This window comes from Ylistrum balloti, unplaced genomic scaffold (assembly GCF_031769215.1).
Source record: "Ylistrum balloti isolate Yb309-2 unplaced genomic scaffold, AGI_CSIRO_Ybal_v1 Utg369626, whole genome shotgun sequence".
In the NCBI taxonomy this organism is placed as follows: Eukaryota; Metazoa; Mollusca; class Bivalvia; order Pectinida; family Pectinidae; genus Ylistrum; species Ylistrum balloti.
In genome coordinates, this window is record NW_026781894.1 from 1,040,232 (window position 1) to 1,065,295 (window position 25,064).

Genomic DNA, 25,064 nt, shown 5'->3' on the forward strand with positions numbered 1-25,064 from the left:
TATGATAGAGCACTGCACGTACGTCCCTCCTCTTGTAGGGGGACCATGCCATTCTCGTTTTGGACGTCAGTGTCTTACTAAATAATGTCAGAGAATTTCTTTTAAGTGTGGAAGAACATATAGGATTAATACAGAAATTAAACACGTGTCACGGATTTATACATCTGAAAAACGGATCGAATGGGCGTGTCATCGTAAGTACAAAGCAATCAATTTTTTGGAGCGGGGAGGCAGGAGACTGGACACATTAATAACATGACTAGGTCTTCCAACTTTCATCTACTTTATAGATATTAGTGTGTACCTTTGGTCACATTACTGTCGTGTATTAGTTAAGATCAAATATATATATATAATTTGTACATGCATGTACCCTAATGTTGTATTGGGGAGACCGGATGGATTCTTTCCTGTATTGCCGTGTAATGGAATGCGCTTGATTGTAAATAGATGTATTATACCGTACTTGTAACTTGATAAGGTTGATAAGGTTATAAGCATAATTAAACAAATATATGTAATACCATCGAAAAAATACTTACATATAGGGACCACTCAGGAAATCGTTCATTAATATTCGCTCTTACGTGACATTTTTTACCAGTGGAAAAAAGACAATTGAACTTTGGACTATAGAGTAACATATTTCTCTTACTTTCGATGTATGTACACGTTCATTTTGCGTTCAGTACTTAATACTAACGGTAAACCGTACTGTTTAACTTGTCTGGCATTATTCAAAGCAACAAATGTAAATCTGTTCTAAATGAATGAATGAATTTGGAATTTTACTTACTGTTTCTAATTAAATATGAAAAGAGCTGTGGGTATCAAATTTCGTTTTTAAGTTCATTAATTATGAGTCCATGAATACTTTTCGTTTCTCGAAAAAAACATTAAGTAAATGGAAACAGATCTTATTATCTACGAATGAGATGTCTGTAGATTTTCTTATTCTTCGACGTTTGGGAAACAACAGGATCTTCCTTTTCTCTGAAATTTCAATTTAAACACAACTAGATATATTTATATACGCACAGGTTTAAGAAACGTTTGCACATACAAAACCCTTTAGATATGCTCATTCAAACAGCTTTCTTCTATAAGTGCGGATCTTCATTGCACAAGTTCAGTGTAATTACAAGGAAGAACAGGGGGTTGTGGGGAGGGGGGCTGTACGTATAAATGCATGCGGGTGTTTGTCTTCATTGGCACGTACAACGTCAGCGCTTATACTACACACTACACGTATAACAGACGTAACTGTGACCTCAGTTTGTACTCACATCAGTTGTCCAGTTTCTCATTAAGAACTTGTGAACGCATACATATCTCCACACCTCAATAATAAACATTTACTAATGAGGGGTGTAGTAATGTCATTATGGCAGTTATATTACAATGAACTCTATGATCAGCATGTTAACCACTGAACATGCCCTAATTAACCACATGCGGCGTGAGAACAGCAGTGTACATGGTTTGAAATACCATACTTACTCTTGGTGTTCGATAGATTGCGAGATTTGTTAATATTAAACATGCTGTCGAATGTTTCTCAATTGTCCTTTTTGGATTTCTAGAGTTTTTTTTGGATTCCATGTTCAGCTGCAATCGTACAAATCTGAGAAAGGCGTATTGAATTCATTTCATTCCGAAATGGATTTGACAGATGACCGAAAAAGTAATTTTCTCGACTACTGGAGTGTTACATTTCTGTGTAAGTTTTTGAAAATGCAATTTGAATGTTACGGATTGCGTAAAAGAAAATAACTACGGGACACTCTTTATGTATAACTTCTAAACAAAAATAAACTCTGAAAATTCCAATGCCGGCGAAGCAGATTGGAATGTTGGAAAGTGTCCGACGAGTAGTGTGCATGTCGCCTTCTGTCATGCCCTTTTCTGCATTTTATAGTAGGTGATACTATGTAACAGAATCTTAGGATAAATAAATCTAAAATGTCCTGATCAATAAAGATAAAATGTCCAGGTAGATAAAGATATAATGTCCTGATGGATAAAGTTATAATGTCCTGGTAGATAAAGTAATAATATCCTGGTAGATAAAGTAATAATGTCCTGGTAGATAAAGATATATTGTCCTGGTAGATAAAGATATAATGTCCTGGTAGATAAAGATATCATGTCCTGATAGATAAAGATATAATGTCCTGATAGATAAAGATATAATGTCCTGGTAGTTAAAGATATAATGTCCTGGTAGATAAAGTTATAATATCCTTGTAGATAAAGTTCTAATGTCCTGGTAGATAAAGATATAATGTCCTGGTAGATAAAGATGTTAGGTTCTGGTAGATAAAGATATAAAGTCCTGGTAGATAAAGATATATTGTCCTGGTAGATAAAGATACATTGTCCTGGTAGATAAAGATATAATGTCCTGGTAGATAAAGATATATTGTCCTGATAGATAAAGTTATAATATCCTTGTAGATAAAGTTCTAATGTCCTGGTAGATAAAGATATAATGTCCTAGATAAAGATGTTAGGTTCTGGTAGATAAAGATATAAAGTCCTGGTAGATAAAGATACATTGTCCTGGTAGATAAAGATATAATGTCCTGGTAGATAAAGATATATTGTCCTGATAGATAAATATATATTGTCCTGGTAGATAAAGATATAATGTCGTGGTAGATAAATATATAATGTCCTGATAGATAAAGAGATATAATGTCCTGATAGATAAATATATAATGTCGTGGTAGATAAATATATAATGCCGTGGTAGATAAAGATATAATGCCCTGGTAGATAAAGATATAATGTCCTGGTAGATAAAGATATAATGTCCTGGTAGATAAATATATAATGCCCTGATAGATAAATATATAATGTCCTGGTAGATAAATATATAATGTCCTGATAGAACAAGATATTTTGTCCTGATAGATAAAGATATATTGTCCTGATAGATAAAGATATAATGTCCTGGTAGATAAAGATATAATGTCCTGGTAGATAAAGATATAATGTCCTGGTAGATAAATATATAATGTCCTGATAGATAAATATATAATGTCCTGGTAGATAAATATATAATGTCCTGATAGAACAAGATATTTTGTCCTGATAGATAAAGATATATTGTCCTGGTAGATGAATTTATAAGATCTTGGTTGATAAAGATATAATGTCTTGATAGATAAATATATAATGTCCTGGTAGATAAATATATAATGTCCTGATAGAACAAGATATTTTGTCCTGATAGATAAAGATATATTGTCCTGATAGATAAAGATATAATGTCCTGGCAGATAAAGATATAATGTAAAGATAAATATATAATGTCCTGGTAGATAAAGATATAATGTCCTGGTAGATAAATATATAATGTCCTGATAGATAAATATATAATGTCCTGGTAGATAAATATATAATGTCCTGATAGATGAATATATAATGTCCTGGTAGATGAATTTATAAGATCTTGGTTGATTAATATATAATGTCCTGATAGAACAAGATATATTGTCCTGGTAGATAAAGATATATTGTCCTGATAGATAAAGATATAATGTCCTGATAGAACAAGATATATTGTCCTGATAGATAAAGATATAATGTCCTGGTAGATAAAGATATAATGTCCATTATTTATCAATTGCAATTCGACGTCTATAACTTGTTGTGACCCTTATTAAGAAATAACAGTTGGACGGCTGTGATGTGATTTGTCCATTTGATAACCGCAGTTTAACGCCTCTGATGTAATCTGACCATTTAATATCCGTAGTTGGACGCCTCTGATGTAGTTTGTCCATTTAATAACCGCAGTTGGACGCCTCTGATGTAATTTGTCCATTCATAACCGCAGTTGAACGCCTCTGATGTAATTTGTCCATTCATAACCGCAGTTGAACGCCTCTGATGTAATTTGTCCGTTTATAATTGCAGTTGTACGCCTCTGATGTAATTTGTCCATTTATAACTGCAGTTGAACGCCTCTGATGTAATTTGTCCATTTATAACTGCAGTTGAACGCCTCAGATGTGATTTATCCATCTAATAACCGCAGTTGGACGCCTGTGATGTGATGTGACCAATTATAACTGCAGTTGGACGCATATGCTACGATGTTTCCGTTATTTATCAATAATATACTGGAGCTTGACCCCTGTCACACGATTGGTTATTATCAAATGTTGCCTGTGACTTTAGATGTTGCTCCTGGTTTTTGATCTAGAGATCTGGTTTGATGCATTCGACAGAGCATTTGATAAAGGATTCAAAACACCTTGACACGTGTGTATTTCAAAAGTAGTTAGGCAGCTGCATTATATAAGTATTCTATTCACTCAGTCATTGATGATTTAAACGTCATAGATCTAGCATTAAACGCCACATCAAGATACTTTTAAACACGTAACACGTTGTCGTATGGGGCTTATCAGAATACTGGTTCAAAACAGGTGTCCTTACATCACTGTACCAGCACTGTAGTATATATATGCCTGGTGTTGGCTTGATAACATTTAATGTATATTTTCCGTTAAAACACTTGCTAATTGAAATACGCATTCCAGCTCAAGATTGCTGCATATTTATATGTGAGACACTTGAGGATTATACAACCAGGTCCCGCTTCCACGAGCATTCTTTAACTCCAGGAAATGCTTAAGGAAATTTCAATTTAGATATATTTTCTTTAGCTCCCTAGTGATACCTTCGTAAAGGGAAACTAGAGTAATATCTTCAGAAATATGAGAAACTTTGACCTACATATAAGACATGGTATGTATTTATTTGGCCAGTCAGTTTTCGGTAGTGTACTTTATTCTGGGCTTATTGCTCCAGAAATAAACATTAGCTGATCTTATAGTGTAGTAATTTCTGAATATATGACAGAACACAACATTGATATACAATAAAGTGATTTCTGAATGTGTGACAGAACACAACATTGTTATACAATATAGTGATTTCTGAATGCATGACAGAACACAACATTGTTATACAATATAGTGATTTCTGAATGTGTGACAGAACACAACATTGTTATACAATATAGTGATTTCTGAATGTTTGACAGAACACAACATTGATACACAATAAAGTGATTTCTGAATGTGTGACAGAACACAACATTGTTATACAATATAGTGATTTCTGAATGTATGACGAACACAACATTGGTACACAATGATGAGATGTTTGAGTTTGTTGGACGTGACGAAAACAAATACAGTGAAACATTACTTGAAGACTACAACAAAATCAAGATCAAACTCTGTATTAAGATAATTTACCACTTCAGATTTTATTGGACAAAACACGATCAAACGATGTTTTGTACATTGTAGATATACTTTCACCACAATAAAACAAAGTCTGTCACAAAAGGGTTGATCTACGTTAAGACGTTTCATTTCAGGCCTAAAAATCTGTCTTTATGTCTTTATGTCCGTCCTTGTATTGTAATCAACACTATTAAGACCACCTCACAATTAAGACCAGTTTGAAAAAAGCCCCAATGACCAATTTTACATTCAATTTCACCTTACTAATCAGACCTCTAACAAGTCCCGAAGACTCGCAAAGCATTCCACCGTGTACATCTGCCAGGTGCCAAATCAATTAGTGATATTTACATTGTAGATGTCAAACTGGCTTCCCAACAGCAATTACTGTGTGATTCCAAAATCAACATTATAATTTGATAACTGTGCAAATATGGACAAGGTGATCCTAAGGAAAGACTCTCTGCTTGTTAATGCTCGTTCATGCTCGTTATTCAGACCACCCAGATATTGTCTTAAGAGTGGTGTTTAGTTGTACCAAGTGGAGACTTCTGCATACGTGACAGAACACAACATTGATATATAATATAGTGATTTCCGAATGTATGACAGAACAAAACATTGATAAACCATATAGTGATTTCTGAATGCATGACGGAAGAAGACTTTATGCAGTCATATAAAGTATTAAGATAAACGATTTTGATAATTATTTAACCTGGTTTAATGTTTCTCGATGAAGATCTTTTTTCTTTCTTGAATCCCGGACGGACCAGACATATTACATGTACAAGGTAACAAGTGACTAATTGATACTTACCTGCAAGCATGCTTATCTTGTCAATACACGTGTTAATTACAGGGCTCGATCAGCATCGTTTTGACCATACCTGCCAGGATTCAACGATATTAACGTTACGGGTACCATGTCATTCCGGAAATCTTATGCCTTCCGGAACTGTTGGTTCTGTCTATTTCGTACATAGTTGATAGTGTTTTGGTCTCTTCCGTTTCCAGTTTTTAACCATATTTTATTTTTTCTTTGTGTTTTGTGATTTAGATTTTGTTGTTTGCAACGTTATAGTATATTTTGTCACTTACTGTTTGGCAGATTTGGTCTGTATGTTTTTATAGACATCATCTAAATGCTTTAATGCTGTTTCTGTTCTCATTTCGGAACTTGACAGTATTTGCTTGAATTATTTACATGTCGGATGTCGCAAAACCTTTTGTCTCCGTGTACTTTTTTATGAGTCTCCGTGCAACTCCTTCTTTTGTTCATATTTTGGCCCAGTTTTCCGCATTATGATTCTGTTGACATCATGACATTTTATTTTGTGTTTGTGTGCTGATTTTGTCCAGGTGTGTTAACACAGTGGTATATATGGAAGATACGTATAATTTAAGACATGTTAAAAGAGTTTGGTTTCGTCGATGAACAGAAAAACACTAAAATCATACCAATAAAATACGATACTAGTTCGTGCGTAAAGGATGCATGCTGTCTGTTCGTGCATGCACGTAAAAACGTCTTGCTCTCAATAACCTGTATTTCAAAAGAACTATAAACCCGGCTTTAGGTTTCAAAAACACGTTTCTATACAAAGAAGATGTATATTCTATATCTCTAGAGCGCGCCATGGGACGTGCCGTTATTCGGAGGAGCTGTTTATTTCTATCACCGGATACCAGTATTGAGATATGTGTTCAAACACCGATATGAGCAAAATTATCAAGTGTTTTTTTTAAAGTGAGAAAGTAAAAGAAGTCAAATGGAACAAAAATAAATATAACATGCGATATATACTAGAAAATATTATCGATAAAAACACACTGGAGATGTTAAACCTACAACCTTATTATCGAGTCAGTTGTAAAATGCTTTTTGAGGTGTCTGAACGTTATACTAAAAAATTTATTAATAAACTGCACCTTTAAATATAAATTAGATACAATAGGACAAAATACTAGATAACACTTCATCGTATACAGCGACTGCACCTCGGAATCGTCAGTCACAAAACAATTGATAGGTTATTATATTTGATATTTTCAGATAGAAACGTTCAGAACATTGGCAATATGTAAATCTAAGGTTGTCTTAAGGTTATCTTTGTGATTTATATTAATTCCACGCACAATGTTTATGACGATTGGGAAGTTCTAAAAACATCGTTTTCTACTTTTAAGATCTTTGATCGATATCTTTTGAATATCTATTCAATTTACTGAACGCCATGCAATTGACCATCTGTTCGAATCATTGCTGCATATTACGCCAAACCCTTCCTATTCGCTAAATAAGACTTTTAGATACAATGCTGAAATCCAACATTAGTGCTTCTTCGTGACGACTTGGCCTCTGTGTTTCCCCAAGGAAAACACTACGCTGGAAGTTAACGAAGGTCGGCCACATTATGCCCTATTAATGCGCCTCAAAGGGAACATGAACGACATGTTTGTGTATCCTACGTATACAGTTCGCGTGTATTTTTATCTACAAGTAACCGGATGATTTATAGATAAGGTAAATAAAAAGCCAACCAGGGAAAACTTTATCCGGATTGCACATGTACATAAAAAACAAAAGGTGCGCAAAAATGATTCATTTCGTCAAATCCCCGAGCAACCATATCATACGTTGTCTTCCGTCTACGATTAGGCAGATATATATTGATAGGAAGCGCCATGTGTAAGATCTAAATATTATCTTGGCGTTTAAAATGAGTCATGGTTGAATTTCCACGATAAAAGAAAACCAGTTCCATGTTCCATGTCTTTCATCTGATAGGATACGCTACTAACGTGCATGGGACATCCAACACACGGAAAGGGTGATAACAGAAACAATATCGAAAAAAGGCAATTTATAATTAAATCGATTAGGAATCGAAATAGACGATACGAAGGTAATTAGAGGTCACATCCTTGGTGTCAGTTTCACTTCCGGTTTAATGGTCGTTTGTTTTCTGAACAGCGCTCCTATGGAGCCTTTATCGTTGGACGCTTTGATGCTGTCAGCCATATCAAAGAGAAGTTAAAAAACGAAATGAAAGGAAATGCTTTAATAACCCGTATTATTGAGTAGAAATCCGGATAATCACAGGATTTCTCCAATGACTTAGGTCTATTCGCTGCAAAATCAGATAAAGGCAGAAAAACCTTGCTCATTTGCTGTTTGACGATTCACCATTTCCCGCATGGGGCCGCAATTATAGGAAACAGTAGTGGGGCGTCATAACTACCTCCCATATCATATCCAAGTTTTATTGTGTCGCTTTCCAAATCAAGGCGCCACCTGATGTTAATTTCTACCAGAAACGTACATCACTTGTTTCGTGTCTCCTTTGATTGGCAGCTATAAGACATGAAACATGGCAACAAGCTGTCTTTTAACATAAAGTACATTGCATGTTTAAAGTTGTCCACCCACTGAGTCATAGCGATATCGTGTACTGCTGTAATGGTTCCTGACACACCGGTGTATCATGTGGAAACCTTATAATTCAAAGACTGTCTAGCTGTGCAATACAAACTATCAAGAAACCTTGTATGAAACAAACGAGAAATTAAAAAAAAAAAAAAACAAAAAAACAAACAAACACACAAACGAAAATCACATTCTGTTGCCCGTATAATCGATTCGAAAAAAATGATTATCACAACCAGAAAACGATATTGTTGTCCTGTATCAAAAGAATCAAAAGATACGAAACGAGCTTTTATTTTTTGTTTAGAGTAACGATTTATCTTGAGAAGAAGATTACAGGTGAGCATTTATGCAGATGGTAGCTTATCTTTGTATCGCCAATTTACTCGCTGGCACGCGACTCCTTAATCAGATTTATGGGTGTAGACATCTCCAACACTCGGGGTGATTATCCTTAAACATTCACAAGTTTTTACACAAAAACACTCGAAAGTAATTACTTACAAGCACAGATGTTATCTCTCAAAATGGCTGTAACGTTTTCTTGCCAAAAAGTAGCACCCTCTCTAGATAGATGAAGATATACTTTGTATTCTGCTGGAGACATGAATAAATCCCTCTTGAATAGGAACAGGTGACTATTGTAAAAACATCCACTTCGCAAACTCGGGCTAGGACGTATTGGCTTAGTGGCATACCAACATACAGGCGCATTCATATTGGTCGGCTGTTATCAGTCACGGTGGTAATGAACAGTCGCGTATACGTTTCCCTACGAGTTATTTATTTTACGAAATGTCACATTTTGTAAATGATTTTGTATGTAGTCGTCTTATAAAAGTCAATTAGACAGACAACTGAAACCTTTTTTTCCACTTTTATAGCTGTCAAATCCATAAAATATAACCTTCATGTCAATCGTATCACCTTAAAAACGTAGCATGGTTCCTATAACTAGAAAGCATCTTCATAATGATGGAATCTTAATTGAAACCCAAAATCAATGAAACGAAAGAAAAAGGATAATTTAAACGGAGACTTCCGTAAAAGTAGTAGGAGAATAAGACCAGGTGTTCCGGAAGGGTATGCTTTTTCTTCTTCATCGTTGACACCCGCCATATAAATCTTGCGCAATGCAAGTAAGAAATTTTTTTTTCTCAAAGTTAACAACAAACGCAAAGGCATATTAAAGTGCATATAACAAATGTTAATATCTATCTTTTTACCATTTGATTTTTAGGTTTACGTTTTTTTATTTTTTTTTTTTTTTCATTTTCTTATACTCTTATTTAATAATTGGAAAATCGATAACCGACTGAGACACTCTCTTAACTGCCACGTGGCTTCACATTGTGATACATGCTCCACAGTATTTCCGAATATATCTATATTCAGAATATAATAATAACCATCCATTTCGTTGAACATAATCCTCGGCATGTTTATTGCCGCTGTAGGCAGTTTCTTATACAGACTGAGAAAGTGACTCAGGACATTTGCTTAAAGGATGGGCATGGCGCAAGCATGGCGCAACTCGTAAACTTGCTAAATATCCAAGTCGGTGGTGAGAGTATAAGAGAATCATACATTTGAATAGCGGTATTACTGAGTCTGCACAGCAGAAGGAGTAGAATGATTTACTACTGTTCCAGAAATAATGTCTACTTAACGGCGAGATGAAGTGAGAACTACGTTGTATATGTGATGTCGCTTTGGTTGCTGTTGGTGGTCTAGTACACTTATACAGTACAATCGCTTACCGGAAGTGCAAGTTCAGCTCGTCTGAGCATCGTCCCGACCGAGAAAAATGTTTTGGATATACATGAAATAAAGAATGTTACAAACATCGAATTGGCAATGCTGTTTCAGCCTTCACGTTGATTTGTAGCAAGTTTTGATTAGAGAGGATATTGTTAATATCGACAAATCTAGCTCTATGTGAAAACTGTAATTGTTAGTCGATGTTTGTATGGTGGATATAGTAACCCCGTTTCAGAAAACTCCATAGATTCATTACTGAAAAATAAGCATCGTGGTGTGTAAATGATTTTCTGTCAAAAAGCAGTAATTAAGAAAAAGAAAATGTCAGATAATGTTAAAAGAGCGAAGTTTATCTCAAACACGAATTGCTCGAATTGGACGAATATCGTTTTCGGAAAAGTACAGTGTAATCAGTTTCAACTTAGGTATTTGAATGTATACCGCCGATTTCAGAATTTCAATAATATTTCTGGTTCAAAAGAAGCCAAAGTCACATGGAAAAATATCATAATAATTTTACTAAATATCAACAAGAAGAAAATTTTCAACTTTAACTGAAATTTAGACGCAGCTGAAAGACAGATATTTAGAAGTTTTATACCTTGGCTACGAAAGATATGTCCCATTTCGTGCGTTGTAACGAAAATTGCGCCCTAAAACTACACTTTCATGTCTTTTTTCTACCATCTGTCCGGTTTTCCATCTTTTTGTTATTTTTGGTTTGTTTACACCATACATGCATATCATACATCATAACATTTAGATTCCTAACCTCAAAATCGTATCTCTGACGGCAGCGAACCGAGACTATATTTTTTCTCCAAGTGACAAAGTATCTAACCTTACACTGTATTTATTAACTGAAAATTCGAGAGGAATGAACATTTATGGAGTTCATGTTGAGTTCTGTTAGAAGACATCCATCGCCGCCATCTTTTCTTCCGGCGTCGTATCATATTATAAGGTGATATTAAGTTTCACTACTGAATGTAATGGCGCCACGTAAAAATCTCTAGGCAATTAAAATCCTTACATTCTTTCCTTATAATATTGAATAAATGAATAAGTACATACGATAGTACTTAATCATACCACTATACTAATATATGGATGAAGGTATATATAATTTATCACGGCAACTCTGTTAGGTATCCAATTCTATACGATAACTAAGGGTTCACGAGATGGGCACTTCTGCTCTACTTCCTCATCTCTAAATTCTTGGGCACTCTGTACGAAATAAATTACTATAGAAAAAAAATACAAATAGAAAACTTATCTGAATTTATGATATCAGAATATTAGCGTATGATTGCCATATTATAGTCATAAACATATTCTTGACGAAGATAACCGAAGATGTGTGGCCGAGTCATGAGAGATGTGAGTTATCTTTTTTTTGATATTCAGACCAATTCTCCGGCTACTGATGTGAAGCGCTCGTTACAAAGCTATATAATGTGGTTCCATTGCCCTTTTTCCTGCCGCCACTTGACAGTAACGATATATCATAGGACATTGATTTCAGGAAATTGTGTGGATTTTTTCTAAACTGTCTGACAAAGTGACGGATTTTGGTGCAGTGACACAATGGCTTGCATGACACTACTTGAAAGTGTGCAAAAATAATGACGCATTCATTATAGTGAACTAGCGATGTGCTGTTAGCATGGCGGTAACTTTTAGCATTTACATGCATCTATTCATCCTTTAAGCAAGACAGCGAATTTACCCTTTCGCAACTGAACCCCACCAAGCAACCCCTTGTTAGCTTTGAATGGTCTGGGGTATGCTGTTTTTCCAGTGCGGTTTCTTTCTTCATTATTAGACTAACTATGGATATCTGAAATCTAAAATATCTAAAATACTTTATAATTGTTGTAAAAATGTTAAAAATATATTTTAATTTCGTTCTAGCTTCTGAAAATCGGAAGGAAATTGTCAATGTAGACTGGGAAAAGAGGAAAAAGAAAGACAATTGCAACAAGAAATATTTGCCGACATTTCTGTTAGTTACTACAAGAGATTGTTGCCAGCAGATCTTTATTCATGTAATTTCCAGGATATTGGGACCATGTTCTTAATATCCGCAAATCTATGAATATGTGTTCCTGCGTATAATTCAAGATGAGGATCATCCGCCTTCTATGAATAAGCGCATTGACACCGACGTGACACTTGATCACGGGGGAGGGTTAATTAATCATAGTATTGCATGACAATGTACTCCATAACTCTCCAGATTAATTAGCCAATATGATCCCCGACTACAGATACTTCAATGATTTCTCCCTTGAGCCGAGGCTGCCACAGACCGATAGAGGGCAGCACTCTCGAGTCTCAGTATCACTGTTGATGGTCCCAATTGATTCCTAACTCCCCACACCGAGACACTTACGTTAATGAATAAAATGATGAATACGTAACACATTTATCGGGATATGGCTGGTAATATTGAGCGATAATCTTAATACCACGCTATCACACGGCGGATATACAGATAGTCAGTAAAAAATTTCATTTGACGCCATCTACAAGTATTCAGTTTTCAGTCTTTAAACGCTTTATCATCAAATTGTACGTCGTATACTTTTTATCATTTGTATCTACATTATATATTAGAAACTATAACTAAACGTCAGCACATTTAGTAGGCGTAACTTGAGGAGAATGACAAGCCTCTTAAGAAACGTATTTACAAAATATAGGCCAATACACTGAGAACATAATTTCAAACATCTTCCTCTTAGGATAAATTACTTCTGAAGTAGACTTGGCGTTGTCGACAAAATTTTTTTTCAGCACGTGACCAGATAAACGCTTGCTATTGACACAGGCAGGATCTAGCTTTATGATCGTAATTTCGTTTCCGTTCCGTTCTGAAATAAGCCACTGCGTCTTAATGAAGTCCAATGGAGTAATACGTGAATTTGAAGCGGACTTAAAAGATAAGTTGATGAGAAACGGATCTCATCAAGAATTAAGTTTCTAGCTATCTAAAAATGTTTAAACCAGTGCATGATGTGGAATATTACGAATGAAAGACCGACTGCTAAATTGGTTTGGATATACGGAATTATGTAAGTTTGTATGATATTTAGAATTAATATAAGATGTTCTGCGCGTGATATTGTTTGTAAACAAGAAACCCGATAAATATAAGAATGTTTGTAGGAGAAACAAACAGAGTGGTTAAGCTTGTCGTTAAAATGTAAAATTAGATTTTATCGTTGCTCACAGCTTGCTACATACGTAATGTTATATTTTAAGAGTCAGCGTGCGTGCAAGGCAGTTTATAATGTAGTTGCAAAATTGACGGAGGTATTCATAAAGCTAATCATCGTGTGATTACCCTTGTACAGATTTAATTGGAATCCTATGTAGCATTTTTGTTATTATAGTATATCCAGTTCATTTAGGGACGTTTAAGCGCTTCAGCTCTACGAATATTGATATTACTTTCAATGTATAAATGCCAACTTTACAGTCCATTGGGGTTTGACGCGTTTAAATTTCAAATGTTTCCGACTGAAATAGTTTAAACTCTTTCCTGTCATTAAACATCGTAGGCAATGCCTTTAAAATCTTTCAAATTGCATCTTAAGATGACATTGACAAGCCCAATGGCTAAACGTTTATCAATATGTTTTGTTTATTTCGTCAAATATATGTAGTTTAATACCATTTGAAGTTGTGTCGACAAACATTGGAAGAGTTTTAATATAAACACATCCTTATCTAACGCCATGCTCGCTACCTTCTGGAACTCCCACAAATGTTTGAACGGCCGGAATGATTCACAGTCAATGGCGAGAAACCGATAATTTGAGACCTCTGACTGTACGTGTTTGCGTAGACCTCAAATGAAGGACACCCAGAAGCTCGTGGACAACCGAAGTGCTCGCGGTCGATACCTTAGTAAAGGCTTGTTTCAGTATATAATAGTTTTCGTTAACTGCATCTATACCTCGTTAGCGAGTCCGCCTATTGTGGCTGGAGATATCATGTCATCGGTAATTTGGTTCTTAACGTCTCTAAGTACGTAGGTTACGTTGCTAATGAAGTCAATATATTTGTTATCCTATAAATGACTTCTGTTGTATCCCTTTCCGATAAACCGACTTGACGCTGTCGTGCCAATGGGGGAGAAACCATACGTCAGCCGTTCAACATAATGAACGCACTTTATTTTCTGTCACTTCATATATAACGTATAATTTCGCATAGCCGCTTATAAATGCTTAAAGAAATCTTGAAGCCAGAGAAAGGTGTTATATGATCTCTATAATCGTTCAAGTTCTGCAGAAGGTGAAAAGTCTGTCCACGTGGGTTTGGTTTCATGTTGAGGATTGCACAATTCAGGAGCAATGTTCATTGAATGCTTTGCCAAGTTAAACAGTACACACTTTTCTCTGAAAGTAACGTGTCTTACTTTTGCCATAGTAAAAACCATTCCGTGCATGTGTTTTTAAAGACAAAAAATGTTTTTTCTCAAGAACATGCGGTAGGATAGTTAGAATCACATGCACGTGTATGTATGTATTTTGATTTTAACCGAGTTCAAGAGAAACCAACAATAGTCGAAACATTCGGACTGACTTTTGCCCAAGGCTGTATATCATCATCGAAACTAAAACAATTGTAGCGTAATCATGGACTGAAAAAAAAATGGGAAACACAAATTTGAATAAAAAAATGAACAGCATAAACAAATGTGAAGTATAGAAAGGTAGAAAGTTTAAAAGATTATAGAAAAGTTGAGAAGACATCGACAGAATTTCTCAGACTCGAAGAACAGTATCATGTTCAGTGACATTTGTCCTTGACGAACTCGGAATGTCATCTGTGTGAAGACTGTCTATAATGGGCCTGCTTCCGTGTCCTGTAATATCACATTACCATTTAGACAATTAGCAATGCTGTGTCAGCAATCAGACTTAATGGATGTCTTTTCGTGTGCAAATGTATTTCTGATGACGTTGTTAAAAATCGAATTTTAACGATTCCTGCAGTTTTACTCCTGTTTCTTTTTCTTTTTTTTTTTTTACAAATTGTGATTTTCTTTTAAAAGAGTTCCGTTTGAAATGTAAATATGAAAATAAATGTATACGTTTATAATTTATGATTAACTAGATGTACCTTGATTTCCGAACATTTATGACAAGGGTGAAGAAATGACGACGAACACGACACATAGACAGGGTGTATATATCATAACGCTGTAATTACTGGTGACCTGGGCTCTCCACTTTCAGAACTTGAAGTCATTCAAACGGTTTTCACTTGTCTGTTTGAAGAAGGCCATCATTTGTAGCTAATTTCCGAATGTTTACAACATTCTAAAGGTGGCCTCCTCAAAGACAGCGGAAACACGACTCTTGACAGAAACTATTAACGGAAATGGACCGAGTTTTTTATTATCACTTAAGACAAGTACATCCTTAAGATGTTTATACGTTAATGGTGATTCCAGCTCTGCAGAGAAAATTTAACATTTAATGTTAATTATGCAAACAAACGCAGATTTCTCTTGACAGGAAAAAGGTTGAAAGCCATTTTATTCTTAGTTATATGAATTATACTAAAGAAAATAATTCCTACAGGTAAACAAAATTAAATAACAATGTAAACATTGTTTATTGCTGACTGCACTTTCTGTGTTTTAGATGGCCCACTGGCGTCGCATGATGGACGTATCACGACGGAGTCTTTGTCGGCGGTGTGTTTTTCCGGAGGCTCTACAGGACCCGTACAGACTATGGGACACCTTGCCTTGTCCTCCTCCGTGGAACAAGGAAATAATCTTTTCCACGGAGTGGAACCGGCGGCTCGGACTAGAAGAAGGATTACGGATTATCTTTAGAATAGCTAGACGGTGTAACATTACAACGCCGGATACACATCAACTACCGGGGCGTGTAGCGGCATCCATGATTCTGACGTCATGCGAAGTTGGTTGTCGCAGTGTCGTGGTATTGACTTGTCTCATTCTCCTCATTGCTGGAGTCTTCATTGTGGCCTACCTTATATACACGTGCGTATGTTAATATCAATATACCAATCTAATAGTCCTGTATAATGTATAAGTTGAACACGTGTATTACTTTCAATATAATTTAAGTAATATACACATATGCACTATTAGAATAAGACATTGAAGTAATACAATGTACAGTTGGTACGCATATTTAGGTACATGTACGTATTATCAATAAAATGTACCTGACTAATTGACACGTGCTAATTACAGAGATAATGGACCCACAGTTATACACACGTGCGTAGATCACACATAGGGGGTTTCATGTACACGTTATTTTATACATGTGTGCACGTGTATATGTGATAAAAGTACATTTTCACTTAGGTTTTATAATCACTTGTGCACGTGTGTATTGCATTATGTGCAAAATAAAGTGAATATCCATGTACACGTGCATATTATAACGAACTGTTTTATATGCACGTGTATACCTTAGTGGCCTACCTGATATACATGTGCATGTACACGCACTCAGTTACCTCATATAACTCGTTAATTGGATATACTGTTACGCTTGTGTATGTAAGTAATATATCTATATATACAATGATATTTTCACTCATCTTTATTTTACATTAGGCAAACAACTTTTATAAGAATTTAAGCACAATGCTTATGTACTGATATCAACAGTCGTACTGAGTTATATATCCATAAGCTATTTCATCCTAATGTTTTTTACAAAGATGGTACTTCTTTGTGGTATTTAGGAAGAAAGAAAAGTATAAAATTAGTTTGTAACTGGTTTTATTGTGACAATGTAATAGAGAAGAATTAACGCTGTTAGAGAGCTGAGCATGATTTCCTAAAAGGTGACCTTGACCTATTCACCTTGAAACTCCCATGAAAGTCCTATGAAAACCCCTCAAGAACTGAGACCCCTAGAGCGCTAACAATGACCTTTTCATGATAGTAACAGTTACCTTGATAAGACCAAACAACCATGAAACTCGAACTTGTTGGAGATAGCATGTGGTCGTTTGTCAGTTTTGACGTTTAGGAATAAAACCACTAAAGCGCTAAAATTTGTATTAAGCGCGTACGGACGAACGCTCACATACAGACTAGGAATATCTAGTTCCCTCTCCCTCCGTTTCATAGTTACGGAGGACTAGCAAAGTACACATCACATCATTACATACTAAAGTACGTTATGCGTGTTTTTTTTTGTACTGTACATAATAAAATTTGTGACTTGTGAAGTCGAGGTGAAAAGACTAATTATGTACTTATCAAATATTTATTATGTCTGATTAACACAAAGATTTTAAAACTACAACTTGCTTCTTTATTTTGCTCTACCACAGTAAAAAATTGTTACAAGGGAAATAACTCTTATCATTAGTAGAATAACACAAATGCTGGTAGAAGGGAGATAACTCTTATTTCGAAAATATATAAAAGCGATTTTAAAATAACAATAAATATGTTCTCATTTTTCATCAAAATATTGTATTGACTATAAACTTTGAAAAATAAAAACCGATATTAATGTGTTATAATTTTACTTTAACGAGATAATGGAGACTAAATCATAATAAATAAAAAAAAAAAAAATAGAAACATGAGGATTTAATCGTTAGGCTGTAATGATTTTACTAAACCATGGCACCGAGTTATAACAACGTTACAGAAATTTAGTTAACATATATCGATATTTTTTTCAAAAAAAAAAATAAAACATGATTTAAGGAATTATAGAGAAAAATTGAGATAAAATGGTCATTTTTAAAAATTTAGTTCATTAATAAATCTTTTACGTCCGTAAACATGAGATATAGAAATGCGTAATGATATAAGGTACCTTAACAGAATGCAACATATGAAAAAAAACCGATAACTGGGATTAAATAGAGAGATGAAAGCAGGGAGTCAATAATCCAGTGATTGTTTAATCAATACATTTCATATTATATTCAGACATGGCTAGATTCCTCCCCCCTCTTTTTTTTTCTCTCTATTTAGAATTTCATTTAGACGAAATCTATCTGACTTCTCAGTAAAATGCTTTCCTTAAAATATGTACTACACGATACTTATTTTAGGGCGATGGCCCTTTGTGCCATGTATGATTTGTTTTGGGGACACGCCATCAAAATAATTTTCACGCGAAAATGTGCGAAGAATCCAGTAGTTTTTGCTGTGTCAGTACTGTAAGATTTATCTCCCTTGTCACACGAGGATTTGCAATCACACATACTTCAACCACATGACCATCAGAATTCATCGAAAAAAATTGTAATGTTCTCTCATTGACAAATATAAAAAAAAATGTTTCCGGAAAACCATGAATCTAAGGTTGTTTTAAACGTCTATTAGGTGTTCGGTGTGTCCTTGACACTGTGATCTTTGGTCTCAGACGTCTAAGACCTTAAAATAATTGCATAGATATGGTGTATCTCGAGGCAGTTTTGGATGAAAATATCGCCTGGCCGGCTAATTAAAACACGAAATGTCTACATTTGAGACAATAATAAAATACAGAGCAGGTGAAGTGATACCTTTGGGCAAATCCTCTGTGCGTAAACAACGAGTAGACCAATGATTTTCACTAAACAGACACACAAACGAGGTATACCATGCCATAGATAGTAATATAAGTGAGTTTTAACAACAGAAGAGGTTACTTTGGTGCTTTAAAGATCATAGGTTTGTTGTCAAGCATAAAAACAGCACAGGGAGCCAATTAGTTGGTAAATTGTTTTAGCCACAGAAACTTGATGGAATGGAAAACGGACGTCCGAGGGTTGTGTCTGGTATAGACACCCCCGTAATTCTTCTGTGGCCTTGTCCTTGATAGCAAATTGATGCGAAGGGAAAAGATCAGCGATGTTAAATGTATACATATCACCTCATGTTGAAACTCATAATCTTCTAATCCTGAGGCTTTCGCTTAAAGTGTAATTATCTTCTCTTTATGGTGTCCTTGGAACATGTCAAGGTAAAATCGAATGCCGTATTCCGGCGATCTTGTGGAGGATAACACGAGATTATGTCATACTGTTAGACACTAATTAAAAGAAAATCGCACTCAGTTCGGCCGACTCTGATCGCCTTTAATTGCGGATATTAGCCTTGTGATTTGTCACTTTTTGATGCTTACAACCGACCAGTTCACTAGTCAAGAATCATCGATGTTGTCATGACGTAGTTCAAGTACTTACTATTGCGCCTAAATTAACATCACATATGCAAACTTGTATTGTCATGGAAAATTTCAAGCGAATCTTTTGGAATACACGCTTTGAAATGCATATGAACAGCGAAACTTTCCCGCCAAATCATGAATTTCAAGAAATGAATTAATAAGGTACTGCTCTTACAGATTTGTGAGAATAATGAGAAGTTACAGACTTGTGTTTATTGTACACAGTTATATGAATATCGTGCGCACGGTGTATATATAAATGAATTTAATATATTGATATACATATTTATATAAGACACGACTGTTTTATTAGTTTAGCATAAATTATGTGTTTATTTAGTTTCTTATTTGCGATGTATACTTTAAATTGCTTCAGATCGGAGCGTCACCGGAAGTTGACTATCGCTGGTAAGAAGGAGAAACGACGTTGGAACTCAGCGCCTCCGGAGGTAATGGCTCCTCAACCTTGACCTCATTACGTACACAAACAAGCCTCGACGAATTCCATATTTGACATTTCATTTCCTGAACTCGATGTAAAGCCCTTTGTAAAATTGATTTACTAGAATACGCCATGTCGGAATGATTGAACGGCCTGTCCCTAAGTAGCTGATCGTGTCCGTCAAATTCAGAAGGTCCATCTCGTGGAAGCTCCGCGATACGTCCAACGTTCATTCCGTAACCCAATTTGAGAAACATCCATTGATGTTTGTGAATAAGTGCCGGAGGGAAAAGAAGATATAATTGTGGGTTAGGTGTCATTAGGACCTGGAATCTACAAGTATCAGAAACCTTATACCGGATCAGTTCTCACGCGTTAATTTTACGTTTTGCTCATCAAAAAAAAGTCTCTATCTCTACCAATTGAATAACTGCTACAAAATAACAGCCATTTACTTTAATTAGTTTATTTGAAAAAAAAATATCCAACTAATTGAATTTAACAGTAAATGTTTTATCGATATTGTCATTTTCACCGCAATCACCTTACGTATGCCATATGCGTTAGTAAAATTTAAGTAATATATAAAACATCGACCTTCTGTCTTATCAGAGGTAGCCTCTTGTGTGCGTTGAATTATCTTTATATCACAGGTTAGAGCACAATGTCTTAGACAGCTCGGGGTGCAGCTCTGAACACATTGTTAAAAAAACAGATATGAACTTTTGTTTCGTCAGAAAAAAAGCTCCACAGTAATGTCTTGCGTGTACGCCTTGAGATTTTTTCGTTAATTCTTTAATAACAAGTATGATTTTCTCTCCACTAGTTTGCGAACGCGCGAGTGAATATTACTGTCGTCTGTATAATGGAGTGTATCTGAGGAGGCACAAGGACACCAACGTGTGATGTTGTTTTTATTGCACGAAACCGATTTCTTTTTGTAATTATCTTTGAAGAAACGTTACACAAGATTAATGAAAATTAGAGAACAAAATGAATTGCAATCGATAATGTGTAACATTATAAAACGAATCAAGCTTCTTAATGCATGATATGAAAGTTCGTCTAGGGACTACGAAGCAGTCTTAAGTCCTGAATTGAACATTCCTATTTTTTTTTCAAGATAATATGATACAGCTGTGGAATAGCAAAACGTTTTACGATGTGCACACGATAGGAAGACTGGACGAAATATGCTATCGCACATTCTGGTGCACGTTGTGCGGTTTTATCGCGGTTGATATAAATTTAGAAATAATGACTTACAGATAAGTATGGAATAGGTTTATTTATGTTCTAAATATAACTATAAGATTACTATAAGTACATTTACTTATTAACCCATATATATATATATATATAGGGTGAACACATACAGATATATCAGACTGAATATATATAATATATATGCAGACATTGAATGGACGTGCCATTTTGTCTCAGCAAATAATGAATCGTCTAAAATCTCATACCGCCAGCACGGAATTCGATGTAGATATATCAACTTCGTGCCCTCAGAAAGGAATTTTATTTTCGTTTCTTCTCTATTACTTTCATGTTTCTATAATTTTATAAGCCAAAATATATTCTCAGGTATATCTTAAGTGTTTTGTTCGTTACTCGGGATACCTAGCAGGTACGGATATGGACCCTTCACGTATTTACTCCTAAACATAGAATTTTTGTTGTCCGAGGCACACCACTCACCAGTCTCTGAGGTGTGAATCTAAACGATAAAACGACTAAATAATACATGGTCCGTTGCTATTTCGAAGATTATCGATTTAAACATTACTTTTAAAATCGTCGATCAATTTTGATACGCTTGTGAATACCATTTAGTCTTTACTACACGAGTTTTCCGCTTAATTTTCAATCCGTAATATTAGCCACAATTTCATGTTCCTGACACTGTATAGTGCGCGTGTGCGAACGATACATGCACGATGTGCGCACGAAGTTTTGGCTGCGTTGTACGTTACTACAACTGTATATGTTTAATGTTAAACATTTTAATTCGCTTAATGCATAATAAAAACAAAGTTGTTGAAAATTCAAGTTTTGACATAAGTTTAAAATTGTCGAGTCTGTGAAATATATATATATTGTAGAGCAATCATTTGTATTAAGGTATCGAATCGAGAGTGACCGCTACATCGTTGACAGACGAATTGAGATCCTTTATATATATAATCCCATTTGACCTGTTCTAGGGATACCGCGTCACATTGTACATCAGCTGTGTGTGGTTTATGGACGGGCCAGTGCTGCACGGACAAAGCAAAAGTGACCGCGATAATAACGGATAATTCGAGATAATTCGAAAATCAATGAGAGAGGCAATAAGTCGATGTTTACTGCCTTTTAATCATAAAGATCGAGTTATTAATACCGTCCTTCCATACATTGGTGTCTAGTTAGACAATTTATCGTCCGAACGCTCAGTATATCTTTTCCATTATCGTCCTATTAATATCTGTTTGACAGTCAACTCGGCGTTGCTGACTGAAGTACAGCACCATTTCCATAGCACGCCTCATCAGATACCCCGTGGCACGAGATAAGGCTAGTGGTCAAAGCTGGTGATGTTTCCTCTGACTAGATATATCGCCTGTGGTCAATGTTTAACACGCTGTTATTGATCAGATCACGAGATCCTAGAAAACTTATTGGGCATTTTTACTACGTGACCTGAACGTACACTATATTGTTTGTATCGCTGTTGTTTTCGTTAATTACGGCAAATCTCATGTGAATCAATCTTCTGCATTGCAGAGAAAGACAAACGGTGACAGCAGCCATGTGTCATATGGAGGACAAACGGAAGTGAAGAATGACATTTGTAGACGAGAACTTTATGTGACACTAGAGGGCGTTGGAGGGTCGCCGCCTACTGGAGAAAATGTCAGATTTATGCACCATTGCCAGTTAAATACCTATGGAAATTTACCGGACATTCCTGTGGCAGGGCATTCAAATTTAAATCTGTCATTGAAAAGTCAAGGCCATCGCAATGGAAATTCACCGGATTCTTCAACACTTAGCACTTTTCAGTTCGACACGAAGAGTGAAGGCCGTGGAGATTCCTTAGAACATTTTTATGAAACCCTTGGTAGGAAGTCATCAACAAAATCAACAATCTGCGATGGCTATAAGACATTCAGGGACGGTAGTATGAAACTAGAAACTCCCGATGAGGAGGACGCACGGACTAATGGCGAAGACAAATCGCCTAACGATCATTTGTATGAAACCCTTTCCTTGAGAAACGGGGTGAGCAATCTGGATTTCCCGCCCAGTACCAAAATTGTTGACACTCCATTAGCCGGGAATGTTGTCAGACGGTGGGAATATCAAGCCACGCTTAATCGCAAGGCTCGGGTTAGGTGGACAGAAGGACTTGAAGGATGAACTTCCACACGAATTATATCAAAGTGTCTGTAAATGTTTGCTTGAATGTATTCATGAAAGTATTATGGATTTATTTACATAAACAATGAAAGTATCGATATTAATATTCAAGTATTATACATGTAGGTTTACATGTACAGTATCTTACAGTGTAATTTTAGTATAGCTTCACCAATGGTGATATAATGGAAAAGATTTGGTGAAGAATGGATATTATCTAACATTTCAACATAAATTAATGTTTTAAAGTCAATTTCGAGAGGTCATGTTGTAAATCAACACATTAATGTTAACAAAATATAAAACGAAATTTACACTTAAACCTAAATTAATTTTCACAAATTGTGATAATATAAACATTATCATTTTCTTGTGTGTCATCCATGTAACTATCTTCAAACTGTTAACAATGTATTTTCACGGATCTTTATATCAAAAACAAGTTATTGGGGAATATCCAAATATTAAGACAGTTGTATTATATATGTTAGCAGGTTTACCGAATATTTTCTGAAGCGGTTAGGATTAAATGATACTGTTGGTTGTTTTGTATAGAAAAGTCAGTTAAAGATAGAAGTGGGTTATATATCAAATAAGGTTGTATTATTGTACAAGACTATCTGATGGTCGGCCGGTGCTTCTATGTTATTTTCATATATATGTAGTCCATGAGGAGTGATTGTATCAAAAAGTATTTAATGTGTGATCGAAAGATTGAGTTTCAAGAGTTGATTTTAAAAGGTTGACGAAGATTTCACTTGTATATAAACATAAACTATACGGTGTCCGTTTTATTTACATTCCGTAATTTATATTGCCCTACTGTAACTGGCATTAGTTGTATAGAGTTATGTCCCCTGTAACTAATGAAATGGTTAACCATAAAAATGGTGATGTGCGTCAAAATATCACAAGGTCACAACAGATACTTACACGTTTATATGTACGTCATATATAATTGATAATTAAGGTCAAATATCACAAGGTCTCAAAAATACTAACATATGTACATCCTATATAATAGAAACTACGCTCACTTAACGTTATTTTCTTTTTTTTTGTTTTGTCGTCTCTAAAAGCAGAAAAAACAGCTATTGATAATTCAAAGCGACGCCTTGTTGCTACGCCAAAGAAATACAAAAATGTCATTTCACATTTTGAATGAACCTTGTCGAGAAGAATTCGTGAGGAAAATACATACATATATATATATATATATACACAAATGTAGCCCTATTCAGTCGCCATGATTTTTCGCATTAAGTTAGGTATACCGACAAAAGACTGAGTATACATGTTGTTGACTCATGTGTTGTTTAGTAATGTACTTAATAAGGACCTATAATGAATAGCTGTATGAATATCAAATATCTCCTAAAGTGTAATGATGTGTTTCAGATATGTATACACAACGACAAAATAAACATCTCTCCTATCCGTGCACCGTGTTCTTATATATATATATAGTATCTTGTCTCCGTGTTTTCTTTTCAATCTATAAAACACCACATATAATATATACATTGTCAAGCACATACTGATATGCATTGTACTCTCAGATT

At 35.1% G+C, this 25,064-nt stretch overlaps 1 protein-coding gene across 2 annotated transcripts; it reads left to right on the top strand.

Annotated features, from left to right (window-relative positions):
• On the top strand, positions 1–24,939 carry LOC132551620 (uncharacterized). 2 transcript variants are annotated; one of them, XM_060215800.1, is made up of 4 exons: positions 1–194; positions 16,125–16,492; positions 20,026–20,098; positions 22,867–24,939. In XM_060215800.1, the coding sequence occupies exons 2-4, from the start codon at positions 16,125–16,127 to the stop codon at positions 23,500–23,502; spliced, it is 1,077 nt and encodes a 358-aa protein (XP_060071783.1). In that variant the 5' UTR covers positions 1–194; the 3' UTR covers positions 23,503–24,939. The 2 variants fall into 2 exon arrangements, with proteins under 2 accessions (XP_060071783.1, XP_060071789.1); XM_060215806.1 differs by lacking the exon at positions 1–194 and adding an exon at positions 13,451–13,538.
• Positions 24,940–25,064: the final 125 nt, after the last annotated feature.